At 44.4% G+C, this 21,107-nt stretch overlaps 1 protein-coding gene across 1 annotated transcript in view; it reads left to right on the plus strand.

Moving 5' to 3' along the window:
- The first annotated feature begins 3,386 nt into the window (after window positions 1–3,386).
- Window positions 3,387–21,107, plus strand: part of MTHFD1L (methylenetetrahydrofolate dehydrogenase (NADP+ dependent) 1 like) — a 163,137-nt gene continuing 145,416 nt past the window's right edge. The window contains exons 1-7 of the mRNA XM_054570112.1: window positions 3,387–3,700; window positions 9,914–9,998; window positions 11,485–11,535; window positions 11,624–11,677; window positions 15,536–15,660; window positions 16,349–16,449; window positions 17,439–17,575. Of these exons, the coding sequence (XP_054426087.1) occupies window positions 3,468–3,700; window positions 9,914–9,998; window positions 11,485–11,535; window positions 11,624–11,677; window positions 15,536–15,660; window positions 16,349–16,449; window positions 17,439–17,575 (786 nt within the window). The 5' untranslated portion in view covers window positions 3,387–3,467. The remainder of the gene's footprint in view (window positions 3,701–9,913; window positions 9,999–11,484; window positions 11,536–11,623; window positions 11,678–15,535; window positions 15,661–16,348; window positions 16,450–17,438; window positions 17,576–21,107) is intronic.

The following is a 21,107-nucleotide window of genomic DNA, read 5'->3' on the forward strand; positions in this document are numbered from 1 at the left end:
CACAGCTCAAAAACTACTGCTGAGAACTGCTGGGTCGTGGATTGTACTCAGCCTGCAAGCTCACCAGTTAGCCTGCCTCTGGGTCGTGGATGCTGGCAGAAGACCTGAGATTCCTAGGTCAGAGATAAAGGATGCTCTTACTCCCAGCACAGCAAGGAGCGTGAGCCTCACATTTGTGCTGGTTCTCCTTGCTCCTCCAGGCCCACGGGTTGGGGGAGTGGGGCATGTAGAGCAGCCCAGGGCACAGTGCACACACGGGGTTGCTTTGTTTCACAGCTGAAGAATCCTGAACTTAGGAACCCCCAGTTCAGGGCGACAAGCATACCTGCCTGACCTTTGCCCCTGGAGGAATACATTATCTTTACTCCTATTAACAAAATGCCTGTTAGAATATGAGCAAATGTCTGCCCTCTGTCCCAGAGGGAGACACTGTCTTCCAAGGCTGTTTGCTCTCTAAATGTCTTTGCAACAGTAGCTGGAACAAAGCTAATACAAGACAGGAAGAAATGCAAAATGCGGGAGACCCATAGAGAGTTGTCTCAGAACAGTACTATAATTCCATGACATACAAAATTATTTTAAAAGATTATTACCCAAAATTGTCAAGGAAGGAGAAAGCTGGTTTCTAGCAATGAAATGAGAATATGTCACTGTACATTTTGCAGAAATTAACTTGGTAACATAGCTCAATAACATGGAAATTCATAATCTTTGGTCCAGTAATTACACATCTAGTAATTTATTCTAAGAATATCATCAGCGTGGTTAAAGATCTATGTGCCAACTGTCTCCACCTCCGGCCTTGCCTGTAGAGCTGGGAGGTGATAACGTGGATTTTGCAGAGCAGAGCGGGTGTGTGTTCCCCGCACTCCTAGGGGAGGCCTGTGCCTTCTGGGTTCTTGCTTTCCATCCCAAACACGTAGAGCCCAGGGCCAAACTGCTCCCTGGGAGCTTCAGAAAAACCACATTAAACACAGAGCTTCTCTCTAAGTCCAAGCGGGTCATTCGATCCTCAGGCAGCCATTCCTGTGAGGCTGTTCTCCATCAAGGACTAGAGCTCCCGTGGAAGTGCGACCCTTTGAAAAGCCCAAGTGTCCTCGTTATGCTTCTAACCTTCCTGATTTTCGCTGGGTCTGTCTCTTCGGCACATGGACCACTTCAGTCTCCAAGCTTCGTATCCCTGTTTCCTGGGCCACATCCCAAGACGTGTGCCCCTCAGAACACTTTTCTGGCTCCCATCCCCATCCAGCTTTCTTTTCCCTAAAGCAGCTGCTCACCGCCACTAGTCCCACGCCGCCTCCCTGGGTGCTTCGGACCACCAGGCGCTCTGAGCTTAGACTCCTCCACCTCTTAAGGGGAGGCTCTTCCTTCTCCTACCATCCAGCACTGCGAGTTCAGAGGAGGAGCTGGCACTGTCCTGTACACCAGGCTTTTGTTCATGCGGTTCCTTCCACTCAGGGCGCTCCTTTCCAGCAGCTCGCCTGCCCCCAGCCGTGACTCCCGAATCACCCTTAAGTGTGTATTGCCTTCAGGTGCTTCTCCTCCCGGGGCCTTTTCGTGACTCCCAGGTCTAGGAAGGGGGCTCTCCTTGGTGCTCCTATCAGCTCTGAACCACCACGCACGTAACTTTCCATTAATATGCCTGTGTGTTCTGCAGCCCCGCACAGTAAACTCTGTGACGTGGGCTCTGTCTTGTCCAGGTGATTCCTTAACTTCATGCCTAGGACAGAGCATGCTACAGAGCATATTCTCTCTATATGTCAGGATGGAGAGATAGCTAGATAGATAGATAGATAGATAGATAGATAGACAGACACATGCATAATCAGATTATATATTCCTTATACTGAAAATGTCCTTTGACATATGTCCAAATGTTATCTCAATCATAGAATACACGTACCATTCACCCATTTAAAGCGTACAATTCGATGATTTTTGAATATTCACGAATTTCTTGTGTGACTATCATCACAATTAATTTTAGGGTATTTTTTATCACCTCAGCAAGCAACCCTGTACCCGTAAGGTATGACCTCCTAATTCCCCCATACCCCTCCCTCCCCCCAGCTTTAAGCAGCCATTAACATATTTCCCATCTCTACAGATTTGTCTACTCTGGACATTTCCCATAAAGGGATCATACAACATAGGTCTCCACCGTCTTTTTAAACATCACTATTGTCAGCACGGGTCAGGGAAGTGGCAGATTGTCACTACTGTGATGGAGTTACTATTGGAATTTCCTGAGCACAGGAACTGGATTAAACATTTTTGTTTTTTAATAGGACTAATTTTTGGAGGGAGCACTTTTAGGTTCAGCAAAATTAAGAGGAAGCTACAACGATTTCCCATATACCCCTATGGACTGGGTGACTTTCATCCTTGTGACCAGTGGTCTTTATTCAGTAGTGTCCAATGAATGTTTGTGAAATTAATGGCCCCGATTTATGAGATAAATAAGCCTCCACAGGGTTTTATGACTTGCCTAAGCATTACTTCTGTGACTTTGTTTCCTTTTGTGTGAAATGGTGTTATACCTCACAGGGCAGAAATGTTAAGCTATTCCTATACCCAAAAAAGTCATTGCGTGTTGGGTGTGGCAATCACCCTACAATGAAAATTATAGAAAACAGTATATGATTAAAAAACACAGTTGTTGAAGTCAGGCAAATTCCCAGCTTTGCCAAAAAACCAATTGATCCCTCTGGCCCCGTTTCCCAAGGTCGAAAAACAGGACAAAACTCAACTCATTACATTTTTTTGGATTAAATGAAGGTGTCTCTCCAGCATCTAGTACAGTACTTACGATAACTGATGGAAAACCAGTGTTTATCTTTTGAACTAGTTTTATTCCCACTTTACCTGGCAATTATAATCCTGATAAGATTATGGACAAAGTATCATTTTAATTGTGGCAGCTAAGGCTCACAGAGGTTAAGTAACTTGCCTAAGGCTTATAAATTCAGCATTTGAATTCCAAGGTCCCACATTCTACTGCTAGGGCATCTCAGGCCTAATAAACCCAAGCCCTGGTCTCCATGCCTGACCAAGTGCCCATCCTGGAAGCAAAGGGCCCTCTGAAGGCAGGGTGGCATCAGCATCGCAGAAGCAGGGCCTGACCCCTAATGAAAAGTGCCAGAAATCCTTAAATTGGCAGCCTGACACCTCTAAACGGCAGCCAGCCGTCCGGCAAGCCCCAGCCCTCCCAGCCTCGCAGCCTCTAGCTGCAGTGCCCCCTAAGGGCTCCTGCTGGCTGGTGCAGCTGTCCTGGCTGCCACTGGCTGGTTACCAGCCCCATCCGACACTCTAGCCCGGCGCCCGCCCCGCGGCCCTCGGAAGCAACTTTGTGCCGCCACGCCTCCGTGCTCTGTCTCCGCGCTCTGCATCAGCATCCCCGCGTGGCGGGCGGAGCTGCAGCGCCTCGCTCCCGCCACCTAGCCTCCTCCTCCAGCACCTCCCGCGCCATGAGCGCGCTCCTGCCGCGCTTCCTGCGCCAGCTCCGCTGCCCGCCGCAGCCCGCGGACCTGCCGCGCCGCCTCCGAGTGCCGCGTCGCGCAAGCAGCAACGGTGGCGGCGCGTATGGCGGGATCCAGGGCCTGCTCGGGCCGCGGCGGCAGCAGCAGCCGCAGAACGCCCAGGCCGGCAGCGGCCACGGCCCGGGCAGCCGGGCTCCCCCACCGCGGAACTCGATCGTCAGGTGAGTGTCCGGCGCTTGCGGCCGCCCACGTCCGCAAGGGCGGCGGCTGGAGAGCTCAGGTCTCGGCGGGGTGCCGGGAATCTCCGTGCGGGGCATTGCAGGACGCCGGGCTGCGAGTGTTTGGTGCCAACTTACTAGGGGGGATGGGGACGCGGGCATCCCCGGTGGCATCATGCACACGTGCGCCAGGGCCGCTGGCTCTGATGCAACGTCGCGGGGGGGGGGGGGGGGCCCTGGGGCAGGAAAGGGCGGTGCCGCCGCCGAGGAGGAGGGGCTCTCTCCCGCCTAGCGGAATGGGGCGCGGGAGGGGACGGGGGCGGGGCGCGGCTAGCACCCAAGCTCCAGAGAGGGGGCCGGGCCCAGCTCTGTTGCCTGCCGCGCTGGGGCTGCGTGTCCGGGCTGGCTCCGGCGGCTCACAGCGCGGTAAAGTTAGCCTTCTTCGGAATCGCCGCCACGTCTGAGAGTGAGCGAGCGTGTTTCCGAGTTTTATCACCTTGTCGGGGCAAGTTAACGGGCAGCCGAACCCACCCGACAGGGTAAGCGGGATGCGGCAGGAGAAGTCGGGGCTGACGCGTCCCCAGCATCGCCGCACGGTGCTCAGGGAATCCTCTGCGCTGCAGTATTTCAAAAGTTCTCTCCCTACGCAGAAGCGGACCGTTGGGAGCCCCTGGCCGAGCCTTCTCTGGACCCCTCCAGAGATGCCACGTGCGCCAGCCCCAACACCGCCCCCCCCACCTTCCGCCAAACACACACCCTTCCACCCGCCAGTCATCCGCCCCTCTGGCGGACAGGAGAGGAAGGGACTCGTTGGGCCCTTTCCGGAGAAGTGTGTTTTCTGGGCACCTAGACTGAGGCAGAGGTGTCCAACCTTCTGGCGTCTCTGGGCCACACATTAAATACATTGTGACATGTTATCACAAAAAAAAAAAAACCCTCAGTGTTTTAAGTAAATTTACGATTTTGTTTTGGGCCGCATTCATAGCCATCCTGACCCGCATGCACCACTCGGCCCACAGGGTGGACAACCCCCGACTGGTAGTGAAGTGCTCAGACTCACCTGGAGGTGGCGGGAAAGCCGCGACCTGCCTCCAGGACTACGATTCTTGGTTCCCGGTCCCTGGGGCAGCTGTCCCACCCCCGCCCATTCACATCCTCTTTCCTTTTTCCTTCTATCCTTCATTCTTAAAGAAATTTCCAGTTGCCTCCCCACCACCCGCCCCCAACCCCCGTTTCCAGGGCTCACTCATTCCAGTGTGAAGGATGACTCTCAAGAGCCCTTTGCTTGGTTTCCCTGGTCATCTTTCTGAACGTTGTAGTTACTTCAGGCCCCTTCAGATCATTCGATTTTAACCGGTGTACAACAGAGCTCATCTTAACGGGTGAGGGTCTGAAGACATTTATTGAATGAAAGCTCTGTGGGGTTAGGGGCCTTGGCCCTCTTTCGCTTGCTAGACCCTTCCTCCTGGAGAGTGCCTGGTATAAGGTAGGCACTTCCTTACGGCATGGTTGGCGACTGAACTAAATTTGGGGTCATTTGTCGGTTTTACTCGTGCTTTCTTTCGTTGCAAGCTATGACTGACTCCAAGGTAACTTAGAGACGGCTGACTGTGAGCCCCCTCACTACAATGGGAAAAAATGGGTTACAAAAGGGACCGTAAACAAAATGCACAGTCCAGGAACTGTCACATACTAAGGCCTCAGCAGATACTGGCTATTATTTTTATTTACTTTTACAGCATTCTACACCAGGGTTTGGCGTCGTGGGGAGCGCCGTGTTCCTGGATCTGAGGGTTACAGTTCGGGGCCAGCTGAGGAGGGAGTGGGGCTCTGAATCCCGCAGAGCCCGTCCCAGGGTTGTCACAGACGGACGGGGGGCAGGAGGGGAGATAAACACGAGCCGCTGCAAACACTTCTGTGTTTGCCAGCAGAGGAGACATGGCTCTTCCTTCTAGAGGAGAAGGCCCCGAACCCCCATGTCCAAAGGCTTTTATTGAGAACCATATGCACTGGGGTATGGATGCAAAGTTCATCAATCAATGTCAAAAGGCTATGTTTACAGAAAACAGACAGAGATCATGGATAACAATCAGAGGAACACAGGAGATCTGCCTCAGGTCAGGGTCTATGAACATTGTAAATCTTCCCACTGTGAGCTGGTTATCATCACTTTTAAGAGAAGAACTAACATGCTTTGAGGAACTCACTTCTAGGCCTGATCATCCCCAGGAACCGCCCGATCCCGTTTAGGGCTGTACCTGCCTTCAGTATTGTTTCAAGCCTGAGCCAGGCGGGCGGGGCAGAGCCACCCAGGGACGAGGAGACTTCCTTCAGATAGAATGAGGACTCCGGCCCTGTCCCAGCCGAGCCGAGGGGTATGGGTCTTTTTACCCTTTCTCCGTGTCCCCCAAGTCTTTGTCTGCTGCCCACACCAGCCGATGTGTATCTTAGGTTGTCTCTTCTCGTGAGAGAACTTACCCATCATGGATTACCCACCATCAGAGGGTCAAGCAGGGGGATGTGAGGGGGACATGTTTCGTCTCCTCAGTGGCCTGCTTTCCCAAGGCCTCCATGATTAGCTCTAGCCTTGGTGTCCTCTTGCCTGTCGGCAAAGCTGCAGTCCCTGAAACCAGGCGGGGCGTTTTTCAACAGTTTGGCGAACTAGATAGCAAATATTTTAGACTCTGCAGTCAAGGAGTAGAAGATACTATGAAGGTACATTTTTATGAGGAAAAAACACATCTTTACCATGTTTTATTGGTGACATTTAAAATGTTATTTCTGGATACTGATATTTGAATTTCACATAATAGTCATATGCCCGCAAGTATTACTATGTTGTTATTTTATTTTTTAAAAACCACTTAAAATGTAGAGGCCATTCTTAGCTTGCCAGCTCCCCTTCTAAAGTTGAGGAAGAAAGTGCTGTGCAATGAATTACTGCTTCATGGGATTATGGTTAAGAGACAGGTGCCTTGCTTTGCAATATGACTTGACCACCTAATAGCTGTGAGAGTTTTGGCAAGCTGTTTGATCTCAGTTCTTCCTGTACAAAATTGAAACCATAATATCACCTGCTTTATTAGGCTATTGTGGATATTACTGTACTCTAGTGAGTCTATGAAGCACATTTTTAGTATCTCCAAACTGGTATTTATCTTTCTGTTGACTGTGTTTTTAAATCACTGTTGGCCAGGGGTCAGTCATAGCATATTTGTTATTCCCTGTACCTGTGGGAACCTGTCCACAGCTATGCACGTCATTGTTTATTTTTTTTTTAATACGCAACATCCAACAAAACTTTTCTCTAAGAGATTCTTCCCAGGACTTGGAGGAAAAGGGGAGGTGGGACTATCTTAAAAGTCACCTGGAATAGACATCCAGGAACCTATATATGTTAGTTCTTGATTTATTTCATAGACATGTTATCAGAATATTTAAATAAGCTCCCTCAAAAGTACAGCGACCTGTCCTTGGTCCAGGAACTGGCACATAATCCTCAATGTTTCCATCAACAAGTCTTGGGAGCACCATTTTAGGAAATAATGTGACTTCTGGTTCTTGTCTAACAACTTTCCATTGGCATCTGGTAGAATCAAGAGCCCTCCAGCACCAAAACGTTTAGACTGGGTGTCAGGAACTTAAGGAAAGCCCCAGGGACAAAAATGATATTATCTTCTGAGAAACATATCCCCAACACTCTTGCTGGCACAGAAGGTGATAGTGATATTATAGGAGGGGGAGCTGACATCAAGGATTCTGAGTCAAAAAGGGTTACTCAGAAGAGTCAATCCTGCGTGTGAAGAAGTTTTAGGAATACAGTATCAATCAGTTTTTTTGATATATTTTTATTCTTATGTACAAGTGGTTTATGACCCCCCCAAAAAAATATCTACCTAAAAAAGTCTAAAAAAATGCTTTTAATACTTACAGAATAAACAATATGTTAAGAAAAGATTATACCATAGTTTAATCAGCAGTATTTTTTTTTCCCAGTGGTTTATAAAACAATGTCATGTCTTCCATTCTCTTGAATTGGTTGTAAACACAGTAAGTGAGATTAAAGCTCCCAGATCAGATCTGTGCATAAAGTAGGAAACAGGCTTTGCTGCTTTAATAAAATACCCCAAAATAAATGGACATAACCATCCAGAGGGAAGCAGTCCATGGAAGTGAAGATGATCCTATGACACCTCCTCACTGCTCTGGGTCTCCCATCCAGCAAGAGAGGAGGAGGGGAGAGGGGGAGGGCGAGCTTGCTGGTATACCTTTCTCTTAGCTTTACAGTCCTCCTCTCCTGGCCAGTGCTCACCTGTTGGCCATAGGTTAGTCATGTGACCACATCAAAGTGTGGGCAAGACTGAGAAAGTGCTGTCTAGCTGGGTAAGCCATGTGGAGCTGAAACTCAGAATTAAGTTAAGAAAAGAAGAAAATGTATGTAAATATTCATAGGAAGTACCCAGTAATGTAAGCCATTATTAGCAGCTTTATCATTACTGCTGTTACTGTTATATAAAATGTATCCAGTTGGTGCCAATGCAGTGGTTTATTAAATGCTCCATGGTGCTCCCAACCTGCACTCCTTTCTTGGAATACTGATGGCTGTTTTGGAAGAGACTGTTTGAGAAATCTTTACTATATTTATTTATATTTATTCACAGGTACTTGTTTTGCCTTTGAAAAAGGTGAAATATAGAATATTATTAATAAATAGGCTCAGCATTTGCAGATGTACTTAAATTGGTAGTTTTTAACAGCATTATCAGCTACTGCCTCCCAGACTCTGGCATGGCCATAGGTAGCTGCAAGGGAGGCTGAAAAAATGTGGTCATTATTCCAGCATCCTTGTGCCCAGCTAACATACATTACTCATGGCTCCCAACTTAACAGTACCTTCTAGAACTAGACAGAAATAAGGACCGAACTTGGCCCAAATGAGCAGTCACAAAGGCAGGGAAACAGTGCAGCCCAGGGCCCTCAGTCACACATGACTGGACAGGAGATCTTAGTGCTCGTTTATAAGGTGATTTGTAAATTTTCACATATAGTTTTGTTTATTCAACACAGTTAACAGTTATTTCACTGGGGATTAAGTTGCTTTATCGCAAGTGTTTAAAAACAAACAAGTCTTCGCAGGTCACATAGTGTCTCATGCCCACCTGTTCTGTGGCTTCTGGCCAGGCTGACATGGAAAGACTTGCCTTCCGTGAGTTTCAAAGCTCTTCAACGTTTTCTAAGCGTCCCTCTCTCCTAGTCTACCTACTCAAGGGCAGTACCTTCTAGGTACGTACATCAGCTTCCTCTCTGAAAACGTGGAGGAGCTGACTCCTGTCCCTATGCCCTTGGTGGTTTATTTCTCACAATATTTGGCTGGAACTTCACTTTGCATTTTTTTAAAGCTGTTGTATGCGTACAAGACTATGTCAGAGACAGAAAGCAAAATTTATGCCTTGGCTGAGCCTTTTGTCTGTGATCGTGGGAGTGGGAAGAAAGCCAACTTCTTATGCAAGCGAGGAACGTGTTAAAGAGATGGTGGACAAGGTAGTCTCTGAAATTGCTCATTCCAGAAGGCTGCAGCTCAGGGCTGGCACCCCAAGGGTGCTAAGTTGCAGGTGGCCCCTGCTGGGACTTTCAGGAGATACAAATGCATTGTGCAGAGCCCAGACAAGTAAGACATTCTCTCCTTAAGAGGCCTGAAGAGGGTGTCAAATTCTGATGTATCTCCACTGTTTCCACAGCATTGCATTTTCATTCCCTTCCCTCCACTCCCTTCCCATTCCTTCTTTATTTAAACTCTGGAACCTGGAATTTGTCCTGACCCACAACCTCTCCAATAGCAAACCCCCTCCCCAACTCCATGTCTTCACTACCCTCCCTCCACCAACATTCGCTTTTCCCTGGGATCCCAAACTCTTTTTTTGGAGGATGAAAGGACCATGGTGGAGGAAGGGGATTATTCCACAAAGAAACTCAAACTTTTCATTACAGTACACTTGGACTTTACCTCTGCTTATTTTTAAAATTAGATTGTCATGCGTTAGCATTTCATGATTTCATTGTTCTGCCCTTCCCCTCTACACTTCTCACACTTGAAGCACATCCTTATGTGGTCTAGTTATTGTCACTTACACTAACGGACACTAAGAAAATGTGCTGTATCCATTCTGTCTAGTCACTAACAAAGACCCGGTATGTTGTTTTTCTTTTTCAATGTAGAGAAGTCATTCAGAATTCAAAAGAAGTTCTGCGTTTATTACAAGAAAAAAACCCTGCCTTTAAGCCGGTTCTTGCTATTATTCAGGTAAGATGAGAACATGGCTCTGTCCTAGTATTTTAGGATGCATTTCAATTTAGAAAATAATTGTATACAAAAGACAAGCTGCATTTCTGGTCACAGATGTGCCATTCAGGCCTAATGGAAGGAAGAGAGGACTTAGCTAAAACTGCTTTCATTTTCCCTTTGGTCTTTTGCTTCAACAGGTTCCAGGTTAGGTACTCTGCCTGAGCATGTCTTCCATGAGTCCATCTCTTTGGTATGGGTAGCTTTCAGAGGTCAGGAGGCAGGCACTCACATAGGTCCCATGACAAAGGATTTATTGTGGTCCACTCATAAATGCTTATCACATGATTCGAAGGTGATAGGGGAAAAGAGTTCCCCTTTGTTTCTGTGGAAGACTGATGGTTGCTGAAACACAGTACTAGGTAATCTTTTTTTTTTTTAAATCTGTTTTTATTGTTATTCTATTACAGTTGTCCCAATTTTTCTCCCTTGGCCCTCCTCCACCCAGCCCACCCCCCACTCCCACAGTCAGTCACCACACTGTTGTTCATGTCCATGGGTATTTCATACATGCTCTTTTTCTACTCCCTAACCCTTCTTTCCACAACTACCTCCCTCCCTTTACCCCCTCCCCTCTGGTTACTTTCCATCTGTTCCATGTTTCCATGCCTGTGGTTCTATTTTGTTTGTTACTTTATTTTATTCATTAAGCCAGCCGGTGAAAGACAAAAATACCATATGACCTCACCTATAAGAGGTATTGGGTAATCTTACTACCAAGTCTTTAAAAGTCTGCTCTAAGTTCAGAGGGTCATTACGTGTCAGAAGTACTGCTGCAATCCATGTGCATCTTTTGCCCGCAGCCCCTTCGTGTCCAACTACAGTTGGTACTGTTTGCTCTCCTTTTTGGCATGGCCATGTGATGACAGGTGCAGAGAAATAATGAGGTGAGCCAAGCCTGTAAACTAACACAGCACAACAGTTGGACTGCTACTGTCATTTTTGGCATACACTAAGTATGTTGAAATAGCAGTGTCTAGTTCCATCAACGCTGTGAGTTTCGAGACTGCAGAGCTTTGCCTAAGTCACTTGCATTCCTTGGGGTCGGTCTCTACATCAACTACAAAGATAGGCCTGCAGGAAGAATAGAAAGTAACGCGGGTCTGGGCCTGGGTTTCCCGGGACTCTGCTTTGCACCTATGGGCAAGTCATCCAACCCCTGCCTTTCATGTCCTCGTTTAGAAAGGATGCTGGTTATGTTGCTAAATATGCCTTGGGAGGACTATTATTTAAAAGAAAGTGACACAATTGGAAAGCCTGAGAAATTGATACGTTGATAAATACCAGCCATTTAGCTCCCGTTTATGAGCAATAGGATTTCTTCTGGACACTTTCCTTATCACCTTTGTAATTAAATCACCTGTAATCACAAAATTAGTCTGTTTTGTTTTGTGCCTTTTCAAGATGTTTCTCTCGTTACAGTTTGCTTCTTATTCCCTCCCCTAAGGCAGGTGATGATAACTTGATGCAGGAAGTAAACCAGAATCTGGCGGAGGAGGTGAGGAATGTTGCTTTTCAAAAATTCCTTTTAACTTTTTGAGGATCCACTCTCGCAGCAGCAGGATAACCTCCCATTCTCTCTGCAGGCTGGCCTGAACATCACTCACATTTGCCTTCCTCCAGAGAGCGGCGAGGACGAGGTAATTACAGCAGCGCGCTGCAGCCCTGGCTGCACTGCCCTCCTTAGACCGAACACACCCGTCGGCATCTCAGCTGTGGCTGGACCGACCGAGCCTTCTCTTGCCGCTGAACTTGTAGAGGGAAGAGTGCACTTTCCCCTCTAGCGTAAATGGTCTTTATCCAATTATCCCTTACTGCTCGTCTTTGTTGAAAACAGGGATGCTGATTGTGTTTCTTCAGGGCAGCGGCCCCGTCATCTGGTGCAGATTGTCTGAAGATCAGTGGTGGTTGAGCTCTGTCCTAACCGGTTGTTTGCCCCTGGGCCATTACTTTGGCCTCTCTGGGTCCCAGTTGGCACAGTCGCCTTACTGATAATAAATAAAGGAACAGGACGAGCTGATCCTCCCGGTCCTTTCCAGGCTAACATTTCGCATAAATCCTTCCGTGGCAGCTGAGAAACACCGCCCCCCTCCCCCGTGCTTTCACTACTTCTGGGTGTGATTTCCTGGTTCCTGCCGGCAGGAAGCAACGGCCTTCGCAGGTGTCCTCTCAGGCCTGGGAGGAAGCAGGCGCCCCCGTAAGTGGCGATGAGGACACTCCGCCACGGCCTTGCCTTCCGGTCCTTCGCGGCAGCTTTCCTTCCTGCTGCCGCAGTCAAGGTCTGGTTTGGCTTCTAGTGATAGAAAACCTCAAACAGCAGATTCTGAAATAACACAGACGTTCATTTTTCTTAGGCGTGAATCAAGCGTAGAAGCAGGCAGACGCCAGCCGGTGCGCCCGGCACCGTGAAGCCTTCAGACGCGTGGGCTTCTGGAGCTCGCCGCTCCGCCGTCTTGGTGGTTGTGCTGCGTCATAGCCAAGATGGCGGAGCCGGCGCCAGCGTCCCGTCCGCGCGTGTCCGCTCGAATGAAAAACAAACCCAGCCTTAGGAGAGGTGTAATTCGAAAGGGTCATTGCCAGGTGGGGGAAAAGGTTGTCGATATAGGGAGAGATCCCTCACCGTAAGATCTGCCCGCCTCTGAGAGCGAGGCAGAAGGGTTTTCTGTTTCCCCCCAACCACGGTTGACGCTCATTACCAGTTTGCACCAGTTTTGGATGTCCAGCAAAGTGGCCACAAAACCATGCACCCTACAAAGCGGTGGCCTGTCTCCCCTGCCTGATCGCCCACCGGACGCCACAGCCCATTACCTTGACAGCATTGACTGTATTCTCCATGCTGCAGTCCGCATCTCTGGTTATTCTGCAACTACCAAGTACCCAAAATTTATCAAGAACTTGGGAAACTTAACATCAGAAAAAACTAACCACCCATTTAGAAGGTGGGCACAGGGCTGAATAGACACTTCTCCAAGGAAGATATACAGATGGCTAATAGACATATGCAAAGATGCTCAGCATCTCTAATTATCAGAGGAAGGAAACGTTTGTTGTTTTTTTTTAACAGGCCAGGAAGAACCCAATGGGACGAAGTGGGAGGAAAGGGAGGCTTGATGCCATAGATCAAAGACTGTTCTCAGAGGGGCTGTCTGCTAAGCAGTACAGACCAAAGTTTAGGAACCTGGGGCAGGGAGGAAGAGCAGCTTGCCCGGAACTCGGTTAACAAGCATGTTGTTCTAATTGATCATCGGGGACAAAAAGTTCAGCTAATTATTTATAAGTCAAAATGTGGGAATTGGTAGGATATGTGCCTAGCCTTTGCTCTAGGTAGATAAGGGAGTATCAGTGAGACTGACTCTTTGCAGTACACAGAGGATGGTTTGATTTCTCAGCTGTCCCTGTTTTCCAGAATCATGGGGCTCAGTTCAACAAGATCTTGTCACCAGCAAGTAGAAAAAAGGCCAAAGACCAAAAACAGCGCCCTCACTCCCCCCAACCCTTCCCCTCAGGGACCTTTCCTGAAAAGTCACAATTCTGCTTTCATTTCACTGGCCTGAGCCTGATTGGTTGCCCATGACATAGGGGAGACTGGGAAATGCAGTCTTTACCCCGGGTGGCCTTATAGCATTTGTTATCACAGCTAAAATCAAGAATTTATTCTAAGTAAGAAAGGAAACCAGATATTGGACAGATAGTTTCTGCTGCACTTGTCATTGTACTATGACAAATACTGATACCTGTTGAACCAGTATTAACAGAATGCAGAGAAATGGGTTGTCCATTTGTAGAAGGACACCCATTGTCTGCAGTAGAATCTTTTCTTTAGGTTGTTTTGCCACTGGTAATGATAGCCCATGACTTTCTTTTTTTTTTTTTTTTTTTACAAGGAATCATTTATACCCTATTTTTCTTTGAAATTCTAATAAATGTGAATTTGTGTAGTGCTATTATTATGCTGGAAAAGAATAAGGGTCTTAATATATTAAGATTTTGTTGTTGCTTCTATCACATCCTAGTTACAGGTAACTATAGTGCCCTTACCTCATTCTGAACTCTATTCAGATGTTTCCCTCTATGACCAGCCTCCATCCAACATCACTGTATTAGTCCTTTACCCTCCTTAACCTGCCCTGTTTTTCTTTACATTGTTTACCACTTCCAAAGATTATCATTGGTCCTATTTCCCCACTAAAATATAAGCTCCATGAGGAGCATACAGTATTATTATTGGTCCTGTCTTCCCCACTAGAATATTAGTTGGTAGAAATTTTCTTTTTTCTCTCTACTTCCTTTACTTAGAACTGGTCAAAGTAGATGCTCAAATTACTCAGCTTTTGGCGGGGGGGGGGGCGGGGGGGGGGGGGAGATCAATGAAAGAATGAAGAATGAAAATTTTCTTTCTGAATTTTATATATTTTTTAAAAGATTTTTATTTATTTATTTATTTATTTATTTATTTATTGAGAGAGGGGAAGGGAGAGAGTGAGAAAGAGAGAAACAGCAATGTGCAAAAGATACATCAATCAGTTGCCTCTCACCACTCCCTTCTGGGGACCTGGTCTGCAACCCAGGCAAGTCCCCTGACTGGTAATCAAACCTGCAACATTTAGGTTCGCAGGCCAGCACTCAATCCACTCTGCCGTACTAGCCAGAGATAAATTTTGTATATTAAATAGCTTTTTCTGTTACCATAGTGATTTATGCTAGACAGTGAAACAAAAATGATAAACTGATACTTCCTAGTAAGATTCACGTCCATGGGCTCTCTTACTTAGGAACAATAGTTTATTAAGTGAAGTGAATCATTTCTCTTGTGGTATTAAATAAAGAGGACATAACATTGCTTACAGTCATACCTAACCATTCATTAGCTATTACATTAGCTTCCCAAACTGCTTTAATTTTTTCCTTAAATAGTGAATTGTTTCAGTGTTCTGAATAAAAAGGAGATATCTGTGCTTAGATTTCATCTGTCATAGCCTTTGGAAGTACTTTCTCTGTGCCATTCAGGTCCATATTCTTTGGACATGACAACTCCTTGGATATCATGATGAGTAAGCTTTTGGTGAACACACTGTGTTTGAAACACAGGCTTGGCCGGGCCAGGTGGAATGCTCGAGATCCATGCATCCTGGCCTCCCTGAAAGTTGGCAGTCTGCTTGGCTTAAATACGGTTGTGGACAGCAGATTGTCTTTTACCTATCTAAACTTTACTAACTGCTGAGATTTGGTTTTGTTCTGTTGTGTTCTCTTTTGTTCTGGCAGAGAGCAGGGTGATAAAGACTGAGAAGTTACTAAAAAAATTAGGCCAAACTTTTTCTGAGCTTTTATAAACATGGCAAAAAGGGAAAATAGACTTCTTCATTGTGCTTCATACCAAGTCTTCAACAAGGAATAAAAAAGAAACTACAATAGTTGCATTTTTATGAATCTTTTACATAAAGCTGCTTTTGTTTAATCTTATTTCTGCAAAACAGATTTTACTTGTTTTTCCTCCTTAGATTATAGATGAAATCTTGAAGATTAATGAAGACACAAGAGTACATGGTCTTGCCCTTCAGATCTCAGAGAGTTCATTTAGCAACAAAGTCCTCAATGCCCTGAAGCCAGAAAAAGATGTGGATGGGTGAGAAAATATAAAAGAAAACAATCAACTCTAATTGCTAGATGAGTTTTTTAAACTGTGATTTTCTTTAAAAAGACTTTTTAATTAATTTATTTTTAGAGAGAGAATAAGGGAGGGAGAAAGAGAGGGAGAGAAATATCAATGTGTGGTTGCCTCTCACATGCACCCCCTGCTGGGGACCTGGCCTGCAACCCGTGTGCCCTGACTGGGAATCAAACCAACGACCCTTTTGTTTGCAGGCCAGTGATCAATCCACTGAGCCACACCAGCACGGGCTTTACTGTGATTTCTTTATTGCACTGTTCCAACTATGTTACTAATTAAGAGAGGAAAGAAATCATTTTAATGTTTAATATCATTTAAAATTTAAGTCCTTTAATTATTCTGGGAGTTTGGGGGCTTCTTAGATTTTTTATAAGAAAGCTGTTCTGTATTTTAGAAAACACTTGCCCTTTTGTGGTACAGAGTCAGAACACCAAGTCACAAGGACTACAGCAAAGTTTCCTGAGGGGCCACTCCAAGAAGCTAATGACTTCTATTTCTCCCACTTTTTAATGTACTTTTAATTAGTTAATATATCTACCTACCCAACGCTGACTTGGATGTTGTTGTGGATTAATCCATGGAAATTACAGATGAGTGAGTTCTGAGCAGTTTTAACTACTGGTTGCCTTATTTTTGATTTCAGAGTCACAGATATAAACCTGGGGAAGTTGGTGCGTGGTGATGCCCATGAATGTTTTGTTTCACCTGTGGCCAGGGCCGTAATTGAACTTCTTGAAAAGTCAGGTAAGATGCTTCTTCAGAAGTGCTGCTGTTTTCTATTTATTAGTATTTACATTATTTTTTATTGAAGATTTTTTTCTAGAATGTCAAGATTCTTAGTGAAACATGGAAGAGTAATAATGCACTGTCAGCTTAATTTATATCATCTTTTGAGAGAGATGAATGACTACAGAAGATTTTTCTAATAAGATTAACTGTATTGCAATTTTAAAGAGAAATTAGCATAGATAACCTGTTTAAACACATTCTCAACTTCTCTTCTGAAAATGGTCAAAATAACCATGATGAAAAATATGTCAAGTTTTAACTCTTCAAATCTGTCATATGTATGCCTATATAAGACTTATACTTAGGACTTAAATGAGGAAGCTTTTGGATATAGTTTAGGGTATAAAAACCTGGATTGGGATTTATCAGTGAGCAATATCTCTGAATAATCAGTATTTAATTTCCATCATTCTCCCCTTGATCTTGCAATTTTGTATCAGTGACATGGACATGAATAATTTGTTTTTCTTGGTTATTAAAGTTAATGGGTAAATTATTGCTCGGTGTTTCATATATTTAAGGACTTTCTGAGTACATAAGAATTCCACTAAATTTTTCTCTACTGCAGCTTGAGTTAAAAAGAAAAGGCAAATGCCCCTCCCTCGCTCCTGAACAAGCAACAATCACAGAAACATTCCAAAATATGTACCAAAGTTCAATAAGAAGATTAACCTTCAAGATGTACCCTAGGACATTAGCCATTAAACTCAATTCTGAGATAATTCATGTAGACAGTATTTTTTTCATCCTTTGGATTATCAGGATAATGATTCTTAGTCACTCTACCATAAAATTTGCGAAGAAAGAGTAAGTTATGGCTCAGTTGTTGTAGGCTGGTACCCAAAGGGCCAAGTTTTAAAAGGTTATTTTTCCTTACATTAAAGCGGCATGATAGGAAGGCTCTGACATTTGGATTGTAATACTGATTTCCATTTGACGGGCAGGTGTCAACTTAGATGGAAAGAAGATCTTGGTCGTGGGAGCCCACGGGTCTTTGGAAGCCACCCTGCAATGCCTGTTCCAGAGGAAAGGGTCCATGACGATGAGCTCCCAGTGGAAAACGCCGCAGCTCCAAGGCAAGGTATGCATCGTGCCTGTGAGAAACATAACTTCAGATGCCTATACCAAAAGAGAGGAAGGGCTGGAAGTGTATAGGCTAGGTATTTCATGTAAGACGTTGGGGAAGAAACAGCAGCAAAATCTCAAACGATAGAAACAATAAAGAGCATAGAATAATGAAATAGAAAAAAAAATATTTATGATAGATTATCAACAAGGTCAAAAGGCGATTCTTGGAAAAGTCTGGCACAATAGACATACCATTAGCCAACATAATCATCACAAAAAGAGAAAACACTGGTAATGTTAGGCATGAACAAGGGTGGTTTAACATCAGAAAATCTATTACTGTAATTGACCACATCATCAGATTAAAAACTATTCTCACTGAAATAGGTGAAGGAAAGTCATTTGATAAAAATCTAGTGTCCTTTATATTTTTTTCTAGAAAACCCCTTAGACTAGGAATTCAAAGGAATTCCTTAATTCGATAAAATGTCTGTAAAAAGATAGAGCAGGTATCTTATTTAATAGTGAAATATTAGACACATTTCTTTAAAAATTAGGAAAGACAAAAGGTACCCGTTACCAGTACTCCTAATCAGCATGCTGTAGGAACTGCTAGACAAGCTATAATATAAAAAGAGAAAGAAAATTCATAGTGATTGGAAAGGAAGACGCCCAGCTGTCTTTATTCCTAGATGATATGCTTATCTATGTTAAATCCCAAATGAATCTATTAAAAGCTATGAGAATTAATAAGCATTCAGCCAGGTTCTTGGATATAAAATGAACTTGCAGAAACCAATTGCATTTCTAAATGGTACACTCACAGTTTGAAAATTAATTTTTTAAAAAAATACAATTTCTAATAGCAATGAGAATATAAGGTACCTGGGAATAAATATAACAAAAGTTATTTCTGACATTATGAAAGAAATTATATAATTTTGATGAAATTCATTCAGAAGACCCAAATAAAAGCATAGATAAGAAGACTCTGTACTTTTAAGATACTAATTCTCCCCCAAATTAATCTATAAATTTGAATCAAAATCCTGACATAATACTGTTTTGTAGAATTTGACAAGCTGATTCTAAAATTTATACAGAAGCCCACGGACAAAAACAAGACAATTTTGAAAGAAAACTAGAGCTGTAAATATCAACATGGAAGGACTTTTTAAAACAGCATTGAAAAAAAGCAAGAAGGATATTGCAAAAAGATGTGTTTCATTTTATGAATGCCACTTATATAAGGTCATATATTAGATAGAAAGCAATTCTATCTAATACGTGTTTTTAGGGCCACATGTATATAAAGTAAAAGCATAAAGCAGTGAATGGGAAGTATGAACAAAATCAGGAAAACCATTTACAGCGACAACGATACAGATGTAGATGGAAGGGAAACATGGGCCCCTTCACTTGTGTTGGTCGTGTCTTTTTTTCTTATACTGGGCAATGGGTGGCGTGTCCAGATGTATCATATTGGTTTTTTACAGCTTCATGTCTTAAATAGTTAACACAGTTTTTAATTTTAAAAAATCCTAATGCATTTCACAAATATCAAGCAAAGTAAAGAACGCATTAAGTACAATAAAGTAGCACAGAACAAAATCTGAAAGTACACATTCCTCATGTTGCTGGGGGGAATGAACCCAAGCAAGTTGTCGCCCTGCCCAGGGAAAGCTGGCATCTCGTCCAGGACGTCCAGTGTCTAAGTGGCAGGCGGATCAGGTCTCTTTGAGTCTGTCTTGTTCTAAAACAGCTCAGAAGTTTCGTCTTGCAATTAAACTCAAATCAATGTGTTTGTATATATTTAAAAAATGTATATTTTACGTATATAAAAATAGGTATTTTTTTAGTAGTCACCACATGGTGGCAGCCTATTCAAGAAAATTTGAGAGTAGTGTTCTGCAATTTAGAGCCCAGATTTTTTGATTTGGACGCATAGTGGAAGAGGAAAAGAAACCTTGCCCTGAACTGAACAGCTGTGGTGAAAGAGAGGAAAATGCCTTCACTGGCGGTTTGAATGTTTTCACAGCTGCCACAGATACTTTTGCTAGTCGTATCTGTATTTTTGAAAAACAAAGACATCTTTTAAAGGACTTTTTTATTATGGAAATAAATCACCTGACTTCTCTGGGGGAAATCTCATTGTAACTCTGAGAACAATTAAGTAGCTTTACTCTCTAGAGAATCTAGAAATTGGGGGACATTTCTGTTTTCATAAATCTAAGAAGGTTCTCTATAATAGCTCATGTTGCACATACGTTTTGTTTCCTGAGCCCTCGGTACTTTTAACAGCACTGCTATGAATCTTAGAGCCTTTCAGCCCACACTCTTTTTATTGCTTCATGTTTGTCGTGAAAAATATGGGAAGAAAAGTCCAGGGCTCCCCATGCTTGTCTTTGAAGTTCATTTGGTGTCTGGTATTTGGCCCCCTGTACCTGGCCTACTTCCTGGTAACAGGCTCCCATCCCATTGCAAGATAAAGCTTGGATCTTCCCAATTTTGACGCTAGTACTTAGCACGTCACCAGCCACTTACATTCCCAACATATGTCTCCATACTCCTGCCTGACCTTTGACCTTTTATTATTTGTGTACATTGCTGGGCCTTGTTTCAGAGGGTTAGAATGTCCAACGCAGACCACAGTCAAACGGGGGTAGTTAGTGAGGTACAGAGAGCACCCAGGCACAGTTTAGTGTCCTGGGGCACCCACGTGGGCCAGGCTATGCCCGCTCCTGCCACATCCTTGGAAAGGCCTCACTGCGAAAAAACACCGAATGTGTTTTATTACACATTTTTATAAATGTATATAAATTTAACAACAATTGAGATTTTTGTCTTCTAATTTCATCAACAATGAATAACACTGCAGCTTAAGATTCTTGTCCATTTAGCTCCTCGGTATTAACAGTGATGTGTTGAGGAAAGACAAGGGCAAGCAAAGGCTTGTGGCTAGTAGGTCGAAGGAAATTATTTTTGAAAGCATTTCTTACATGCTTATTTACACCTGACATGGAACAAGAATCCCTGTGGATGGGGAGTTTCAAAGCCACGAGCGTGAGAGGTTCCTGGGTCAGGGTGACCATGTAGCACTAGAGTCCTATCTACCACCTCCCAACCGCCACACAGCCTTTCAAGTTGGGGGTGACCTTGAGGTAATCGCAGCCTGCTGCAACCAGGAGGAGCTGCCTCCGGGAGCTTGGAGTCAGGCACAGGTGTCCTCAGAAAGCAGTAGATAGAGCATAGGCTTCAGTGGCAAGCAGCTCTGGGTTCAAGCCATAGCCATTGCTTAACTTCTGTGAACTTGTCTTATAGAATGAGAATCGTGATATTCCCTACATCCTAGGGCTGCTGTGAGAATTCAATAATACACCGGTTTGCTCAGCACAGTCCTTGGCCCCTATTAATATTCACATTAACAGCATCAACCGCTTGGCTGCGGTTAACAGTGAGTCAGGAAAGACGCTGGCAAGTTTCACCATACAGATGATGTGTAATTGATCCACGATGTCGAAAGGGAGGCAGGTCCGTCAAGTAGC

This window comes from Pteronotus mesoamericanus, unplaced genomic scaffold, assembly GCF_021234165.1.
Source record: "Pteronotus mesoamericanus isolate MK-2021 breed Mesoamerican mustached bat unplaced genomic scaffold, CSHL_Meso_final contig_20, whole genome shotgun sequence".
NCBI classification, from domain to species: Eukaryota; Metazoa; Chordata; class Mammalia; order Chiroptera; family Mormoopidae; genus Pteronotus; species Pteronotus mesoamericanus.